The 15139-nt window shown below is 53.2% G+C and overlaps 2 protein-coding genes across 2 annotated transcripts; one reads left to right on the top strand and one right to left on the bottom strand.

Annotated features, from left to right (window-relative positions):
* Window positions 1-634: 634 nt before the first annotated feature.
* On the bottom strand, window positions 635-1705 carry LOC136051448 (endosome-associated-trafficking regulator 1-like). The gene has a single exon (XM_065740889.1). It carries the CDS (start codon window positions 1703-1705, stop codon window positions 635-637), a length of 1071 nt encoding a protein of 356 aa, XP_065596961.1.
* Window positions 1706-9179: 7474 nt separating this feature from the next.
* Window positions 9180-14779, top strand: KDELR3 (KDEL endoplasmic reticulum protein retention receptor 3). The gene is made up of 5 exons (XM_065742984.1): window positions 9180-9550; window positions 10285-10385; window positions 10932-11090; window positions 11392-11644; window positions 13179-14779. Exons 1-5 carry the CDS (start codon window positions 9460-9462, stop codon window positions 13217-13219), a joined length of 645 nt encoding a protein of 214 aa, XP_065599056.1. The 5' UTR covers window positions 9180-9459; the 3' UTR covers window positions 13220-14779.
* Window positions 14780-15139: the final 360 nt, after the last annotated feature.

Raw genomic sequence — 15139 nt, 5'->3', positions numbered from 1 at the left:
ACCCTTTCCAACCTAGTAGCCCAGGTTGGAGGGCAGCAAATATGGAGCTCCAGATGTCACCTCTGATGGGCAAGGCATTGTCATGTCTGCAACTGGGATTAACCAGCTGTCCCTCTCCAGACAGCAAGGTTACTGAGGCAGCTGAAGTCCCAGCCACAGCTGTTAGGACACGAGTGGATCATGGACTCAAGTGGCACTGGGGAGGTTCAGGTTCAGGTTGGCTATGAGGAAATACCTCTTCTCAGAAGGAGCGGTGCTGCAGTGGCACAGGCTGCACAGGGAGGTGGTGGGGTCACCGTCCCTGGAGGTGCCCCGGAACCGTGTGGATGTGGCACTGAGGACATGATCAGTGGGCACGGTGGGGATAGGCTGGAGGTTGGACCAGGTGATCTTAGAGGACTTTTCCAACCTTCATAATTCCATGGTGCTATTAGCTCATTCTTAGCACTGATACTGGCACCAGAGGAAAGGCACTGCCATAGCTCACGTGTAAACATTTCCTAAAGGTTTTGAGCAAACCTCCCTTTTCCCAGCCATGGGACAAGCCATGTGAGGAATAAAGGCTACCAAGCTGAACACACACAGTCTAAGATGGGAGAACAAAGGGTTTTTATATAGTCTATGGCTGAGCACATCATTGGTCTCCAGCATCAGAAATTTTGTCTGTGGATTTAAGGACCTCAGAAACAAAATTCAGCAACTCCGTCCCAGCGACCAGCTGCTTGATGGTCCAGTTTGCACCCCTTAGTATCTTCTGGATGTTCTCCAAGGCAAAATCCACATTATGCTTCACCACCTTCAGGTTTGTGCTCTGCCCCATTCTCAGGCTTTCGTTCTCCAACTTGAAGGCCTCCAGCTCTCCCTGGAGAAGCACCATCTCCTGCTTCAGCTTCTTCACGTGGTTTTCTGCCTCCAGAGCCCTCTGGGTCATGAGCTGGAGGCTGTGCTCTGTCTGCTGGTTGAGGGCCTGCAGCCTCTGGGCCCTTCTCTTCTCCTTGGCCACACTGGCCTTCATTTGGCACTCCAGGCTGCACATGCTGTGTGCCTGGCTCTCCAGACAGCTCTGCATGCTCTGCACCATCCTGTGTAGCTTCTTGTTCTCCTCCCATAGCACTCTGTTGGGCACCTGCAGTGAGGGAATCTCCATGTCCCCAATGGACTCCTTATGCTGACTGTGGGGCTCTCCTCTCTTGGTGTTCTCCGGGTTGGAGAGGAGTGGGTCAGTGGGGTGGGCCCACGGGGAAAGTGAGTCTGTCCCCATGGGTTTCTCTGTGCCATACTGGTAGGAGCCGTAGGAGCCACATGGCAACATGCTGGCAGCTCGGGACATTAGTTTCCTTTTGTGTACAGGGAGGTAGTAGGTCCTGGTCCAGCTGCTGTCCTCCTCCTCAGACAGGCTGCTGGACATCTTCAGGTCTTTGTAAAATGGCTCCTGAGCATCCTCTTTGAGCTCCAAAGCGTGCCTGGACAACCTCTTTGTGTACGCTCTGTTTTTCTCTCTGTCATCTTTCACCATACAATCGTTACTGGGATTGAATGAGAAGAGGACGGGCCCATTTGGGGCCCCCAGCTGGGTATCACCCAAACTCATGCACAGGTTTGGAGGATGTGCCATGGGACAGGTGCACCTGAACTCATCGTTGTTACTGTCATCATCATCACCATCCCCTTCCAGGCTCAGGCACCCAGTGTAGGCCCTGTCCATGCTCTAAGAGGTTCTGGGCAGCTGCAGCATGATTTCAGGACAGCAAACAGGAGGATGCAGTCTGACCTCAGCCTGGGTTGGGTGACAGTGATGAAGCCTTCTACAGCCTCAGTGACATGGAGCAGAATGTCACAAAGAGATCCCTATTTAGATCAGTGGGGTGTGGTATGGGATGGAGCAGAGGAGGTAGTGAAAGAAGAGCCGGGCATCTCCGTGTCCTTGCTCCATGACATCACCATGCTGTCTGTGATGAGCAGGGAGCGAGGAACCCTGCAAGCACACGAGCACTGGAGCCCACCCTGGGGATGATCCCAGTGGGATGAGTGGAGCACACGAAGCAAACAGAGGCCTCTCACCTTGCGCAGGAACCATCAGCCCTGGACAGCAGCACAGGGATAAGTGGGGATGAAGACATCCCTGGCAGCGAGACCAAGCTGCCGGCGTTCCTGCCAGCTCTGGCAGAAGGAAGGAGAAGGGGACAGGGCTGTCGGAGCAGGAACGCGTTGAGAAATGCCGCAATCGGGGGTGGGGGGGGACAGAGCCTGATGCGGGGAAAGGACCGAGGGCAGGGGGACGGCACGAATGGGGCATTGATAAAGACAGATACCTGACTAATTCAGTCTGGCACCTAGCAATAGCCACGCCTCGCAAGGTCCACCCTGGCGACGGTGTCAGCAAGGGGACACCGCAGCTGTCCCCTGCAGACGGTCCTCGGAGCATCCGCGGGGCACCTACCTGGGTGACGGGCTGGTGGCCGGCTGGCGGGGACCTGTGGGCTCCGCTCGCTGCCTCCGCTCCTCCGGCAGCACCGCGGCAGCACTCTGGGCAGGGCATCGGCCCGGGCGGGTTGGCCGCAGACGGGGCCGCGCTGCGCTGCTGCCGCCCGCTCCATCCCCTGCTGCCAGCTGGCAGAGCTCAGCGCTCGTCATGCCGCCGGCCACGGCCTCGGAGGGAGCGGCACCAGCCGGGAGGTGGATGGAAATAAACCCACCTGCTGCTTCCCGGCACGGCCCTGCCTGCGATAGGGGCCTTTCTGTGTCTGAACGGGGGCGAGAAGAAAGAGGATGGACCCTTTAGCAGGGTCTGTCGGGATAGAGCAAGGGGAAACGGTTTCACGTTGAAAGGGGAGAGATTTAGGCTGCATGCAGGAATCTGCTTCAAATCTGCAGCGGAGCGGCCTTGTGAAGTAGAACAGACAACTCCATGCCGAAGCACTCCCCCACTTCTCTTTTTATAACAACCGTATCTGGCGCTCCGGGGATGTACACCGCAAACAACAGCGACGGCGATGGAAAAATCCCGTGGTATTTTTACACTTGGCTTTATCCAGAGCTGTCTGGCGAATGCTTCCCTCCTGTCTGTGGTCACTGCGGCTCCAAGGGGCCTTCGTTCCCTCATCGTGGGCACAGGGACCCCTTGGTATGGAGATCCCTTTGTATGGAGATCCCTTGGGTATGGGGTGGGACCCCATGAGCACAAGACCCCTTAGGCATGGGGATCACTTGGGTATGGGGACTTCTTAGGAATGTGGATGCTCTGGGTATCGGGCCCCCTTGGGTATGGCGGCCATGAGAATCCCTTGGGACAGGAATCCCTTGGGAGTGGGGACCCTTTGGTATGGGGATGCCTTGGGTATGGGGACTCCCGGGCTCAGGCAGAGCTGCACACCTGCAACATCCCCCCATCCTTCCCTGAGCCCCCATGTGTGGGCCAACATGTGGGCTCAGTGCCTCTCATTAGCCCCAGATCTCATTAGCGAGGGCGTTGGTGCCATGCAGGAGAGCGAAAGGCACATGGCATGGGGCAGGTGAGGGGAGGGAGAGCTGTGCCATTTATATAGATGCGCTGCTGCCTTTTCCCTCAGTAATTATAAATAGATCGGGTGGGTGCCAGCAGTCCCCGTGTGCCCACAGTCATGGTGAACTGACCCCTGCTCCCCCACTGGGTGACATGGGTGTCCCTCTGCCCTGTTTTCATCTCGAGGCGTAGCCAGAGAGGGGATATTTTCCCCCTCGTGAAGCCCCGGGCACGGGTAATATGAAAACAAAACAAAATGATCTGAAGTTGAAGCCTCTCAGTGTGTGACTCAGAGCTATTCATAGCTCCCCGAAGCCAGCTGCAGCAACAGAGCCAGAAGGATTCTGCCCGTATTATTATTCCAATTACCATCTGAATTAAAAGTTTGAGCAGTGATCAGCCCACATACCGACGGAGGGGGGGGAGAGGAGAGAGAGAAAGGCAGAAAACAGATAAAAACGGGCTATGCACGACGGTCCCCGCTATGACACAGCCAGCGCAGGGGGTGAGCCCCCCCAGCCCAGCCCTCACTGCCCCCACACCTCCAGTGCAGTCCCCTGTGCCCCGGAGCCCTCAGTGCTCCATGAGAGCCATATCCATATGTTGGTCCTGTCTCCAACACAGTCGCCTGCAGGAGAGCTGCACCCAGCCCGCTCCGTTCAGACAGGCTGTTGTGTTTGTGAGCAGGGATTGACCGCGGAGACACACGCGTCCATCTATCGATCCCCGGTCGCCGTCGGGTTGAACGGACCCAATGCCATAACACAACGACCCAGGAAAGTGGGAATTTGCTGAAGGCAGATTGCAGTTAAGTGCCCCGCTTCACATTGACGCTGATGGAAGCGCCGGTGGACGTTGTTGCGTTCCCCCATCCCACTGCCCCACGGCGGTGCCACACCGGGATGTGGGCTAGGGCAGCCAGATGGACAGGGGATACCTCCAGGCAACGTGCTCCGGGGAGGAGGAATGGTGGAAGGAGAGGAAGGCTGCAGCATGAGAATATCTACGCTCTCCCATCCATCCCTTCCACTTCCATCCCTCTTCCTCCTCACCACCAGTTTTCCCTCTAAAAGCCCACATTCCTATCATAGAATATCCTAAATCGGAAGGGATCTGTAGGGATCGTTAAATCCATTCCTGCTATCCTTCACATCATTATCATTGTCAGCAGCCCCAGACTGAGGTGACCATGTGCTGGGGTGCTCAGATGTCGCTTCCAATGGCAAATGGATAGGGGCATGTCCCCACGCTCCTTGCACACCTCCCCATCCCCTCTTGGACTCCAGGTGACCATAAGCTGATGGTGGTGACGCCCATCACCTCCGCCATGCATCCAACACCACGGGGTAACCCCTACCACCAGTGCCCGTTGGAGACACTGGACCACCCAAAGCAAGAGCTGAGCTGGGACCATAAGAGCAGGAAGGGTCGGGTCCAGACCCCCAAAATCTCCAAGCTTAGAAGGGGACGCTTCAACCCCGGATGCACCCTGTGCTTGGAGAACACCTTCCTGGTGCTGAGAGACCCATCCCAGAGCAGCGCACACAGATGGATGCCACGGGGCAGGGCTGCTCCATGGAGATGGAGAGGGAAAAGGCAAACGAGACATGGGGTGAGTGGGAGCAAAGCAAAGACAGGAGCTGAAAAACCACACAAGTTACATGCAGGGTGAGGGAGGAAAGTTGGGGAGGCTGACGAGGAGGTGCCCTCCACACCATCACGCTCCGTTAGCGGTATTTACATCTGCCGTGCACACAGCAACTTTGCTATTCACGGACACACTCACATGAAGCCACTCACATCTCACTAAGTTATATTTATAGCCATTCCTCAGCGCTAGCACTAGCAAGGCAGCAATTTTTTGCAGGCAAAACCTCCCGTTGCTGCACCGGGATCTGCCCGGCATCTCTTACCGCATCGCGCCGGGGCTGCCTGGGAGCCAGCGTCAGAGGATGGGGTCAGTGGTCGATGTCTCCATCGTGCCCCAGTGCTCCTGGGCTCATCCACTGGGTTCTCTGCAGCTCTGGGCTGCTGGATTCCTGAGGAGCCCCAGCTCGCCGTGCCCAGCTCTTCTACTCCTCCTCCTCTTCTCAGCGCGCTTCGCTCCCGTCCATCCCACGAGCTCTCAGTGATGGTTCTGCTCTCCCCCTCCTGCCTCGTCCCCTCTGCCCTTCCTTCCTCTCCCCGCACCTCCCTGCTCTCACCCCAAAATCTCTGTGCCGCCTCTCCCTGCTCCCGTTCCCTGGCTCCCTCTCCCCCTCTCTGATTGCTATGCAGTCTGTAGCTAAGAAGTCAGTAACTCCGTGGTAGGATCCAACAGCTTTCTGCTACTTCAGCCCATCCTCATGTGTGATCTCAGAGCCATGGATACACACTGCTGAGCTGCCATGAGAGAGACGGGAACACATCCATCGGCAGTGGGAAGGGGACAACAGGGTGGACATGTGCCCTGGCTGTGAGCTGTAGGATTTTCCCACCTGGACCCCAATTTACAGGCTGAGAGCTGTCCCCAGGCAGGGACCTGGCTCCCCTCAGGACGTCTCTGCTGGGAGCTCCCCGGTGGCATCTCGTGGGCTTCCAGGTCACCTCCTGGAGAGCTCTCACCGGGAGGAGCAGAGAGTATTTTTAGCACCTCTCAGCGTCCATCCGCAGCTGCATGCAGGGAGTGCAGCCAAAACCCTGCTAACAGCTCCGCTCTGCTGCTCCCTGCAGCTGGATGGGGCTGTCCGACCCCTCCATCCCTACTATCCCTGTCCCCAGGCTGGAGGTCACTGCCCATCTCAGAGGGAGCCCCCTGGGGACCCCTGGTGCTCATGGGGACCAGCCTGGAGGTCACCATCCATCCCGCAGGGAACCCCAGTTCTACCCAAGGCTGATGGGACGCATCCCAGTGTGACCACAGTGGTTTCACCCCGAGGGGTGTAGCCATCCTGTAGAGCCTCGACTCACGCCAAAAACCACAGAGCTGAGGATGGGGAGGAACGCATGACCACGGGGGTGGTTCCCTCCACATGCACCCTGTGCGCAGTGCATCCAGCATGCTTGGGCCATTGGGATGAGCCCTGGGATGTCAAAGCAAAGATGTCACCAACCCCTCGCCATCTCTGTGCCATGCCCCAGCCGTCCCTGGCTCCATGGCCCCAGCAGTGGGGTGGCTCACACTCGCCACCCCCGCCCGTCTCCACTGGCACCGTCTTTAATAAGAAGCGTGGAATATTTTAGCACCTATGGAAAAGCCACCACAGACGGTGGTGGCAGCCGTTGCCAGGGAGACGGTCCCAAAAATAGCCCCACTCCGCCAACCTTTCCCAGTGCTGCTGTGGGGATGGGGGAGACAGAGGGATGGAAGGATGGGAAGGTGGGGAGAAGGGATGGAGGGATGGAAGGATGGAGAGAGGGAAGGATGGAGAGAGAGTTCAATGGATGGATGGATGGGTGAGAGGTGGAGAGATGGATGGAGGAATGAAAGATAGAAGAAAGGAAGGAAAGAGGGAAGAAAGAATGGAAAGATGGATGGAAATGTGGAGGGGTGGATGGAGAGGTGGAGAGATGGATCAAAGGAAGGAAGAATGGGTGGAAAGGAGAAGTGGATGGAGGGATGGAAAAGTAGATAGATGGTTGGAAGGATGGATGGATGAATGGAGAGGTGGATGAAAAAATGAAATAAAGGATAGATGGAAGAAAGGAGGGAGGGAAGGATGGATTGAGTAATGGAAAGATAAATGGAGGGATGTATGGAAGGAAGGAGAAATTGAAAGATGGATGGAGGGATGAAGCAATGGGTGGAGGAGTAGAAGGGTGGAGGGATGGATGGAGGGGGAGCAGAAGCTTCTGGGAAGGTGAGCAGGTACTACCTGACCCTTCTCCTGTCTGGGGATGAAGACTAGAGCCACTGCCATGCCAACAGCACCTGGTTGGGCAATCGTGGTCCTGCTTTCTCACCATGTTGACTGAAGCCAGCACAAGCCCTTGAGCCCCTCCATGCTTACTGCCACGATCCCAAGCACTGCTGGAGATGGCCCATGGGTCTCGTTCTCCACCATGAGGCCCTGGATGTGGCCCAAAGCAGAAGCTGAGAAGGGATGCCTAGAGCAAGTCACAGAAGTCCAGTGACAGAAATCAAATGCTTTAGCAAGAAGTGTGAACCTCGTGTCCCTGGATTGTTGTGTCCTCAGTGGAGCCTGGACTTGCAGGAGAACAAGCATCCCAAACCAGCTAAGGCAGAGAGGAACCCAAAAATAGAACTGAAGTGGGAAAAAAGAAGAAACCAAACAACCCCAAATTCCCATTCTTAATGCCAAATCCTAGTTTGCTCTCTTCCCTGTCACCTTGGCGACATTCCTTATAGTCACCATGGAAACAGGAGGCATGGAGAGAGCATCATTGTGCAGGGTGGTGGCAGCGCCCAGCATTATTTCGGGAGGCAGGGAGACACCCAGGGCAAGGCACGGGGAAGAAGGAGGGAAGGTCTATTTTTGCTCACTCCCACTTGGTGCGCCAGATTTTCCTCCTCCAAGCATCTGCATGCCCTTCACCAACCTGGTGGCCTTCCCATGAAGTCCCACTGTGAGCCTGGTGTTTCCCAGTAGCATCTCTGGAGATGAGGTCTTGGGAAGGCATGAGTGGAAGAGGATAAACCACCTGCCACCTGCAGTAGTCTTACTGGTACCCCTCCAGTAGTGGCAATTGTGTCTACCACATTTAGGACAAGAAGCAAAGAGGACCAGGGATGGCTGGAAGGGGCTGTGTGCACCTGATAGAGCTGAGGGTGTCCATGTTCATTGCAGGGGAGTTGGACCTGATGGCTTCTAAGGGTCTCTTCCAACTCAAATGATGCTGTGATTCTATGGTGAGGGCTGTCCCCACCCCAGCCTCAGCGTGCCCATGGGTAGCAGATGGCAGTCCCCATTCCATGCGCATCCATGGGTGTTTTCCAGCCCAACCTGCAACTGTGGCTGGAAAAGCCCAGCATGGCAGGTGCTACAGTGGCAGAGAAGGAAAACACACAGCCAGCACGATGGGATGGGAGGAAATGTATGCAAATGCATTCCAAAAGGGATCTGGCAATGCTAATAGACTTGTTAGTAAGCACTGGGAATAATATTTTTACACTTTAATCATTAGGGATGATACTCTGGGTGAGCCCGTAAAAATGAGCCAAGGGAGGGAGGAGTGAGGGAACCAGCCAGGGGTGAAGGGGGGGACGTGGAGCATCCATGTCCCATCTCAACATGCTGACTGGAGGAGAAGGCTTGTCCCAAGATTGGCCACGTTTCTGAATATGGCAAAACTCTGTAGCAATTCCTTCTCAGATCCCTTCTCCTAATACTGTAGGGTTTAGAACAGTCCTCGCGCACAGCCTTGTACTTAGTGCACTGTCCCAGTGGGATGGGACGCGAGGTGACGGGGGGGGGGGGGGTGGGGGGGGGTGAGGGGGGGCTTGACGGGGCCACGGGGCTGCCAACACAGCACAGGATGCTGCAGCAGCATCCCAGCCCGCAGGACAGATGGCCCTTTCCCTCCGCCTTTTCTCCTTTAAGGACGCTTCCGTGTGTAACTTGAGACAAGTGAGGGAAAAGAGAGGAAGGGGTAAAAAAAAAAAGGGGGGGAAAGGGAAAAATAGTGCAGTTATTCCCGCCTCCGCCTCCTCCTTTCTCTCCTCCCCGGCCAGCCTGGAGCCACGTCACCCAGCGCTGCTCTGGGGCTGCTGAAAGGACAAAACCCAACTTTGCTCAGGCCCTGCTCGGAAGGGAAAGGCAGCGACGGGGACGCAGCTGTGGAAGGGAGAAAATCCAGGGACATCGGGGCGGGGGACGTGGAGCCTCGGGAAGGCACAGAGAGGAGAGCTCCGGAGTCCAGGAGAAGGGAAAAGTTCAGCTGGAGGAGAACGTACACTCGTCTGAGCTGAGGACGGAGCTCCCCGTGGGGTTATACAGCCACCCTCACCCACCGCAGCCATGAATATCTTCCGCATCCTGGGGGACGTGTCCCACTTGCTGGCCATCATCATCCTGCTGGTGAAGATCCACAGGTCCAAGTCCTGCGCTGGTGAGTGCCCTCTGGGCAAGGAGGGGTCCCTGCTTCTGGGCTCTTCAGGAGCATTAGGCTTCTCTTCCCTCCTCCTGTGTGCTGCCTCCTGGTTTCTTCTCCACCTTTTCTCCCATCCCTTTCTGGTACACCTTGGTGGGGTTTTTTTGCCAATCCCAGCAGCAGCTTTGCTGTGGTTTACAGAAGGCTCCACAGCCTGGTGGATGGTTTCCTTGCCAGGAGGGAGAAGGATGTGCTGGAAGGATGTGATGTGGCACAGCACACAGCTACAGGGCAGGTGGCCCTGGGTGACAGTGAAGCAGAGGGGAGGAGGGTGATAAGGTGGAAGGAGAGCACAAGAAGGTTTGGTGGCACCAAAAGTAATGATCTCTGGTGAAAAGATGCAGAGAGAGTGCTACTTCAGGCTAGAGGGCCTGCTTGGGCAAGGAATGTAGAGCAGTTGCTTCCCACAGAGCTGGAGGTTTGCAGGTGAGCAGATGGGTTCAGCTGCATTCATCCATGTTTGCCACCCCACCGGTCGTGACAGCAATACCAGCATCCATGGGCCGGCCCCCAGTCCCACAGCAATTCAGTGAGGTGGGCAGGGATGACTGGAAGGGAAAAGCCCTTGTGATGGTGAGATCCTGGCTTGTGGAGTAACACACATGCACAAGCGCTCTCAAAGAGCAAAACCTGTGTCTGGTAGGTTTTTCCTATCACCTGCCTTGCCTTTCTGTCTTCTCCCCGCCACGCAGGTATCTCAGGGAAAAGCCAGATTCTTTTTGCCCTCGTCTTCACTACCCGCTACCTGGACCTGTTCACAGTCTTCATCTCCCTCTACAATACTGTGATGAAGGTAAGGAGGGCAGCAGGGAAACAGACTTTCTCCTTGGCTTGTCGTGGTTTCACCACATTAGTTTTTCAGCCAGAGGGAGATAGGAGCAACTCCATCTTCTTTGCCTGCCACCAAAGCTAGTGGGTTACGCTCAGAAGGAGCAGCTGAAGGCGCTCCCTTTGGTGTCACCAGCCCTCCACTGACCATAGAACATGAACAAGTGGGCTGAGCCCACTGCGTTCAGCAGCGCCAAGACCAGCTCGAGATGCTGTGAACCAGGGCTGGGTACACTTGGTACCAAGTCAATCTCTTAACAGAGAGCCTTAAAGTTCTTAGACAGGAGTTATCCACGTGCTGGGGCTGAGCGGCAGTCTCCAGTTGAGCACTGGAGCACCTCCAGCACCAGTCAAACGTATGTCAGCATAGAAAAATCATTCACTGCCACGTCACCCCAGCACAGCCCACCAGGTGAACAGACCTGGCAAAGCTGGCTGAAGGCAGGCCTCTCTTGGAGCACAGGCTGTGTGACTGCAGGTCAGATCTCGCTGTTCTACTTGCCTCTCTCAGGTCGTTTTCTTGATATGTGCCTACGTCACCGTGTACATGATCTATGTGAAATTCCGGAAAACATTTGACAGCGAGAATGACTCCTTTCGCCTGGAGTTCCTCCTGGTCCCTGTCACAGGCCTGTCCTTCCTGGAGAACCACAGCTTCACTGCCCTGGAGGTAAGGAGATGGGGGAGGGAAGCCTGGCACCATCCAGACTGCAGGATGATGAAGAAGAGCTGAGGTTTTTAATGCCCAAAGCACGCAGGAGAGGAAAGCTTGGTAGGCCATGAGGAGCATGTAGTCTGTAGAGCAGCTCAGCACCATCCTCTCTCATTCCCCACACTGTCGAGAGGAAAGCTTTGACTTTCCACATCTGAGCCAACATCATTGGAGTTGGACTGGATGACCCTTCAGGGTCCCTTCCAGCTCATTATACGACGATTCTGTGATTACCACCACCTTCATTCGCACCTCACAGATACTCTGGACCTTCTCCATCTACCTGGAGTCCGTAGCTATCCTGCCTCAGCTCTTCATGATCAGCAAGACAGGGGAAGCGGAGACCATCACGACGCACTACCTTTTCTTCCTGGGCCTCTATCGCGCTCTCTATATCGCCAACTGGGTCTGGCGCTACCACACCGAGAAGTTCTACGACCAGATCGCTGTGGTGTCCGGGGTGGTACAAACCATCTTCTACTGCGACTTCTTCTATCTCTATGTTACCAAAGGTAGGTGAAAGGGTTGGTATATATGCCAGACACGGTCATTTGGCCTTCCTGCAGCTTGCCAGGTGTTAATCCTTGAGTTTATTTGTGTAGAAGTGAAAACCAGAGCTCAGCCTGGTTTAAGCCCTCCCCAAAAAGTTAACGTTTTTTAGTATATTCATTTCCACGTGTTTTTTGACCAATTAGGAATCACAAAAAACCCCAAGGGGGGGAGGAAAAAAAAAAAGCCACAAGGCAGGCAACACACCTGCAGACATGGAGATGCTATTAAGCCTACTTTTTCTTTCAATGTAAGAGACGTAGGAGACATAAGGACTGATTCTGTAGGAAGAGAGCCATCTTCCCCAGCCAGATGCCAGTGGTGGCCGCATACCAGCGCTAATGGGCATAAGATCGGGTAGAACGCGCTACGACTTGCTGAGACCAAAGTAGGCTTTGAACTGCTCATCTGTTGAGGAGGGTGAAATTGGATGAAACACAGCTCTGTGGACGTTTTCTTCTTTCCCATTGCCCAACTGGTCCAGAAGGTCCAGTGCTGGAGGCTCTGATGGGGGGCTCTCAGCAGCTCCATGCGCTGCTCCCGCTGGTGGAGAGGTGACAAAACTGCCCTACGTCAATTTCTCTTTTTTCCTCCTCCTAATGCTCATTTTAGCTTCATTCAATTCATGCGTCCTTGCGTTCTTTTAGAAATCCACACCCTTTGCAGTTGTGGAAGGAGGAACAAAAGGGGAAGAAAAAAAAAGCAACCCACAACTGCTGGCTTTCAGTCTCACAGGGCTAGGTATAAAGCCACAAACCTTAGGTGGCACAGAAGGGGGAAACAAAAACCATTTGTCCCTGGGACATCACAGCAGGAAGAGAATCACCATCCCCCCTTCCACCCATTTTTTTAATTTTATTTTTTAAACACAAACGTTCTGGATCAAGGGAAAGAAAGGGCAGCAGGAGAGATGCAAATGCTTTGCAGTCATTTATGGAAACCAGAAATGTTATAGTAGGTTGCATCCTTCTTGCAAAAGAGAAAAAGCATCATTTCCAAACATTTCTATCACTGAAGAGCACAGACAAAAGGGCAGTGAATCTGCTAAGAAAAGCAAAGATGCTTTATATAATGAAACCTATTTCATAAGGCCGCCGAGCCTAGAACAAAGCATTGCAAAGGGATTTCTATATAATGCCAGTTTCTCTTTTATCTTGTTTTAAAAACTAGATGAGCTGCTTCCTGTTTAACACGGGGACCTGAAAGTCTTTTCAAGGAAGCCTTCAGCTCCCCAGGTGTTCCCACGAGGCCTCCCAGCCAAGCTTCTGACAGCTGATCTGGGGGGCTCTGGTCATAAGGCCATTTATTCTCTCTCCATGAAGGCAGACCAGGGATAGAACATGAAAAAAAAAATAAAAATAAAAAAGCAACTTTTGGTTTGACAATCTGGTGACCTGCTACCTAGTGCTTCAATTGAGCAGATTTAGAAAAATACTCGTAGAAACAACCTATCAGTTTACATTCCCAATGTGCCTTCATGGCCTTCTCTTTCCACAGTCCTAAAGGGAAAGAAGCTCAGTCTTCCAATGCCTGTTTGAAGCCATTTGCAGACAACGCCAGAAATTCCGAAGATGAAACTCTTTCGACCGCAGCTTTCCTTTCCTGGCCCTTGTTGACTGAAGAATGGCTCAGCTGAGCTTTCACTCCAGTGCCAGGAAGACAGCGAGGCCTGGACAGCTGGTATGCTTGTCACCTGGATGAGACTCTCCCTCCATTTTGTTGTTTCTTCTTACTTGAATTTGGTGCTAATTAGCGGTGCCGGCCAATGCTAAGCAGCGCCGATCATTCTCTCCCTGTTCTTCCTAACACCCACATCCACAACACGCCTCTACCATACCCTGAAGCACCACAGGACGTGAAAGGGAAATCGGCACTGTCCTTCAGTCCCCCACAGATGCTACAGTGGTCACCAGCCCACACGTGCAATCACACTACATCCCAGGTCGGACATCCACAAGGACACGGCTCCACTGAGGGTTCCTCACGCTCTGCAGGTGGGGGACATTTTAGTTATAATTCAGGGGGTCGCCAACAGATGTCCCCAACCCCTTGGATTTGACTTCTTTTAAGAACTGGGAAGAATGGGGGCAGATGTTGTTTTACGCTCCAAAAATAAAGACAAAGTTCACAACTTATTGACAACAGTGTTTTTATTTATACCTACAAAAGAAAACAAGATGGTATCAAAAGGACAATTTACAAACTAAGAATAGTAACATAGCTCTTAGTATCCCATGTCTGAACACCACAGATCTATGAATCCCTCAATTCAAGTCTTCGTTAATACAACAGGAATGTGTTCAGAAACCAGCAAACGTGTGAAACGAGATGCTGATCCCACACAAAGCCACTATAACCCTTCCATTGTTCAGAGAAGTCCAAACAGTAAATTGCTTCAGGAAGTGGGAGGGGAGGAGACACCCAAGTCGTACGACACTCCCACAGAACTTTTTTACAGATTGAAAACAATGCAAACGATACTAGAGGCTGATGCTTATGGAGGGCTCTCCAGCTGGTATATGGAACAGGGCAGTGAGCACCAGGTGGGACAGGGGCAGCACATGCCACGGTGCATTGAAGTGTTCAACGACCTGGTTAACACTCTGAACTGAACCCAGACCCCGGGCTTCAGCTGACCTCAGTGACAATAAAGCACTGCAAGACTTGGCAGATACGTTTACACGTGCTCAAGTCCCCCCACAAAAGAAGTAAAAGCGACAGCAAACTATAAAGGCAGCTTTGGTGGGCCAGAGACCCTTTCTAAAGCCAGTCAGCAAGACATCCTACTCCTACACCCCTCAAACACATTTCTGCGTCAAAGTCACAAATTAAAAAAAAAAAAAGTTAAAAATAATAATAAAAAAAGCTGTACGCTTGCTTGTGAGGGAGGCCAAAGGTAGATCAGCCTGTGCCTGGATAAATGAAATGTTGCTGGCTTTCACGTAACACAAGCAAATTAATTTCTTGCCTAAGTAACGGAATTTGAAGATGGGATGAGAGAAGTAAGGTTCTGGAAAAAAATCTCTCCCTTGTCCCTCTGTGTCAGCAACCTACCTGTGTACTGCACAAAGCAATGCGCATTTATCCCACAAAATCAATACTCTGGGAATTTAGCCAAAAAAAACCAAAAAACAAAAAGCAACCTGTATAAGCAAGCTTTTTGCCTGGACTGTAAGAAGATCCACAGTGCTACAGAAGGGGTGGGCTGCCTTGCTCATCCATATGCAAGAACGCCAACATGGAGAAAAAGAAAAAAAAACAGCAAAAAACCCAAACCAAAAAACAACAACAAACCAACAATCTGCATTTTCTTAATGCAAAGTTCATCCTCACAAACCAAGAGATGTACCCGTTCTTTTGTCATGTTATCAGATACAGAGTGGCTAACTTCTCTTATCATCGACTGCCTCTGAACCGTCTCGTGTTAGAAATAACAACTCGACAACATGCTTTACTAA

This window comes from Cyrtonyx montezumae, unplaced genomic scaffold, assembly GCF_038088225.1.
Source record: "Cyrtonyx montezumae isolate F1298 unplaced genomic scaffold, pur_monq_1.0 scaffold_3, whole genome shotgun sequence".
Classification (NCBI taxonomy): domain Eukaryota; kingdom Metazoa; phylum Chordata; class Aves; order Galliformes; family Odontophoridae; genus Cyrtonyx; species Cyrtonyx montezumae.
Note: the sequence above shows the minus strand (reverse complement) of the source record. Positions and strands in the feature narration are given on the sequence as shown.

Coding starts and splice junctions, on each gene's coding strand:
- LOC136051448 (XM_065740889.1), bottom strand. CDS start 1,705: ATGGACAGGGCCTACACTGGGTGCCTGAGCCTGGAAGGGGATGGTGAT.
- KDELR3 (XM_065742984.1), top strand. CDS start 9,460: ATGAATATCTTCCGCATCCTGGGGGACGTGTCCCACTTGCTGGCCATC. Junction 10,386..10,931: donor TCTACAATACTGTGATGAAG/GTAAGGAGGGCA, acceptor TGCCTCTCTCAG/GTCGTTTTCTTGATATGTGC. Junction 11,645..13,178: donor CTATCTCTATGTTACCAAAG/GTAGGTGAAAGG, acceptor CTCTTTCCACAG/TCCTAAAGGGAAAGAAGCTC.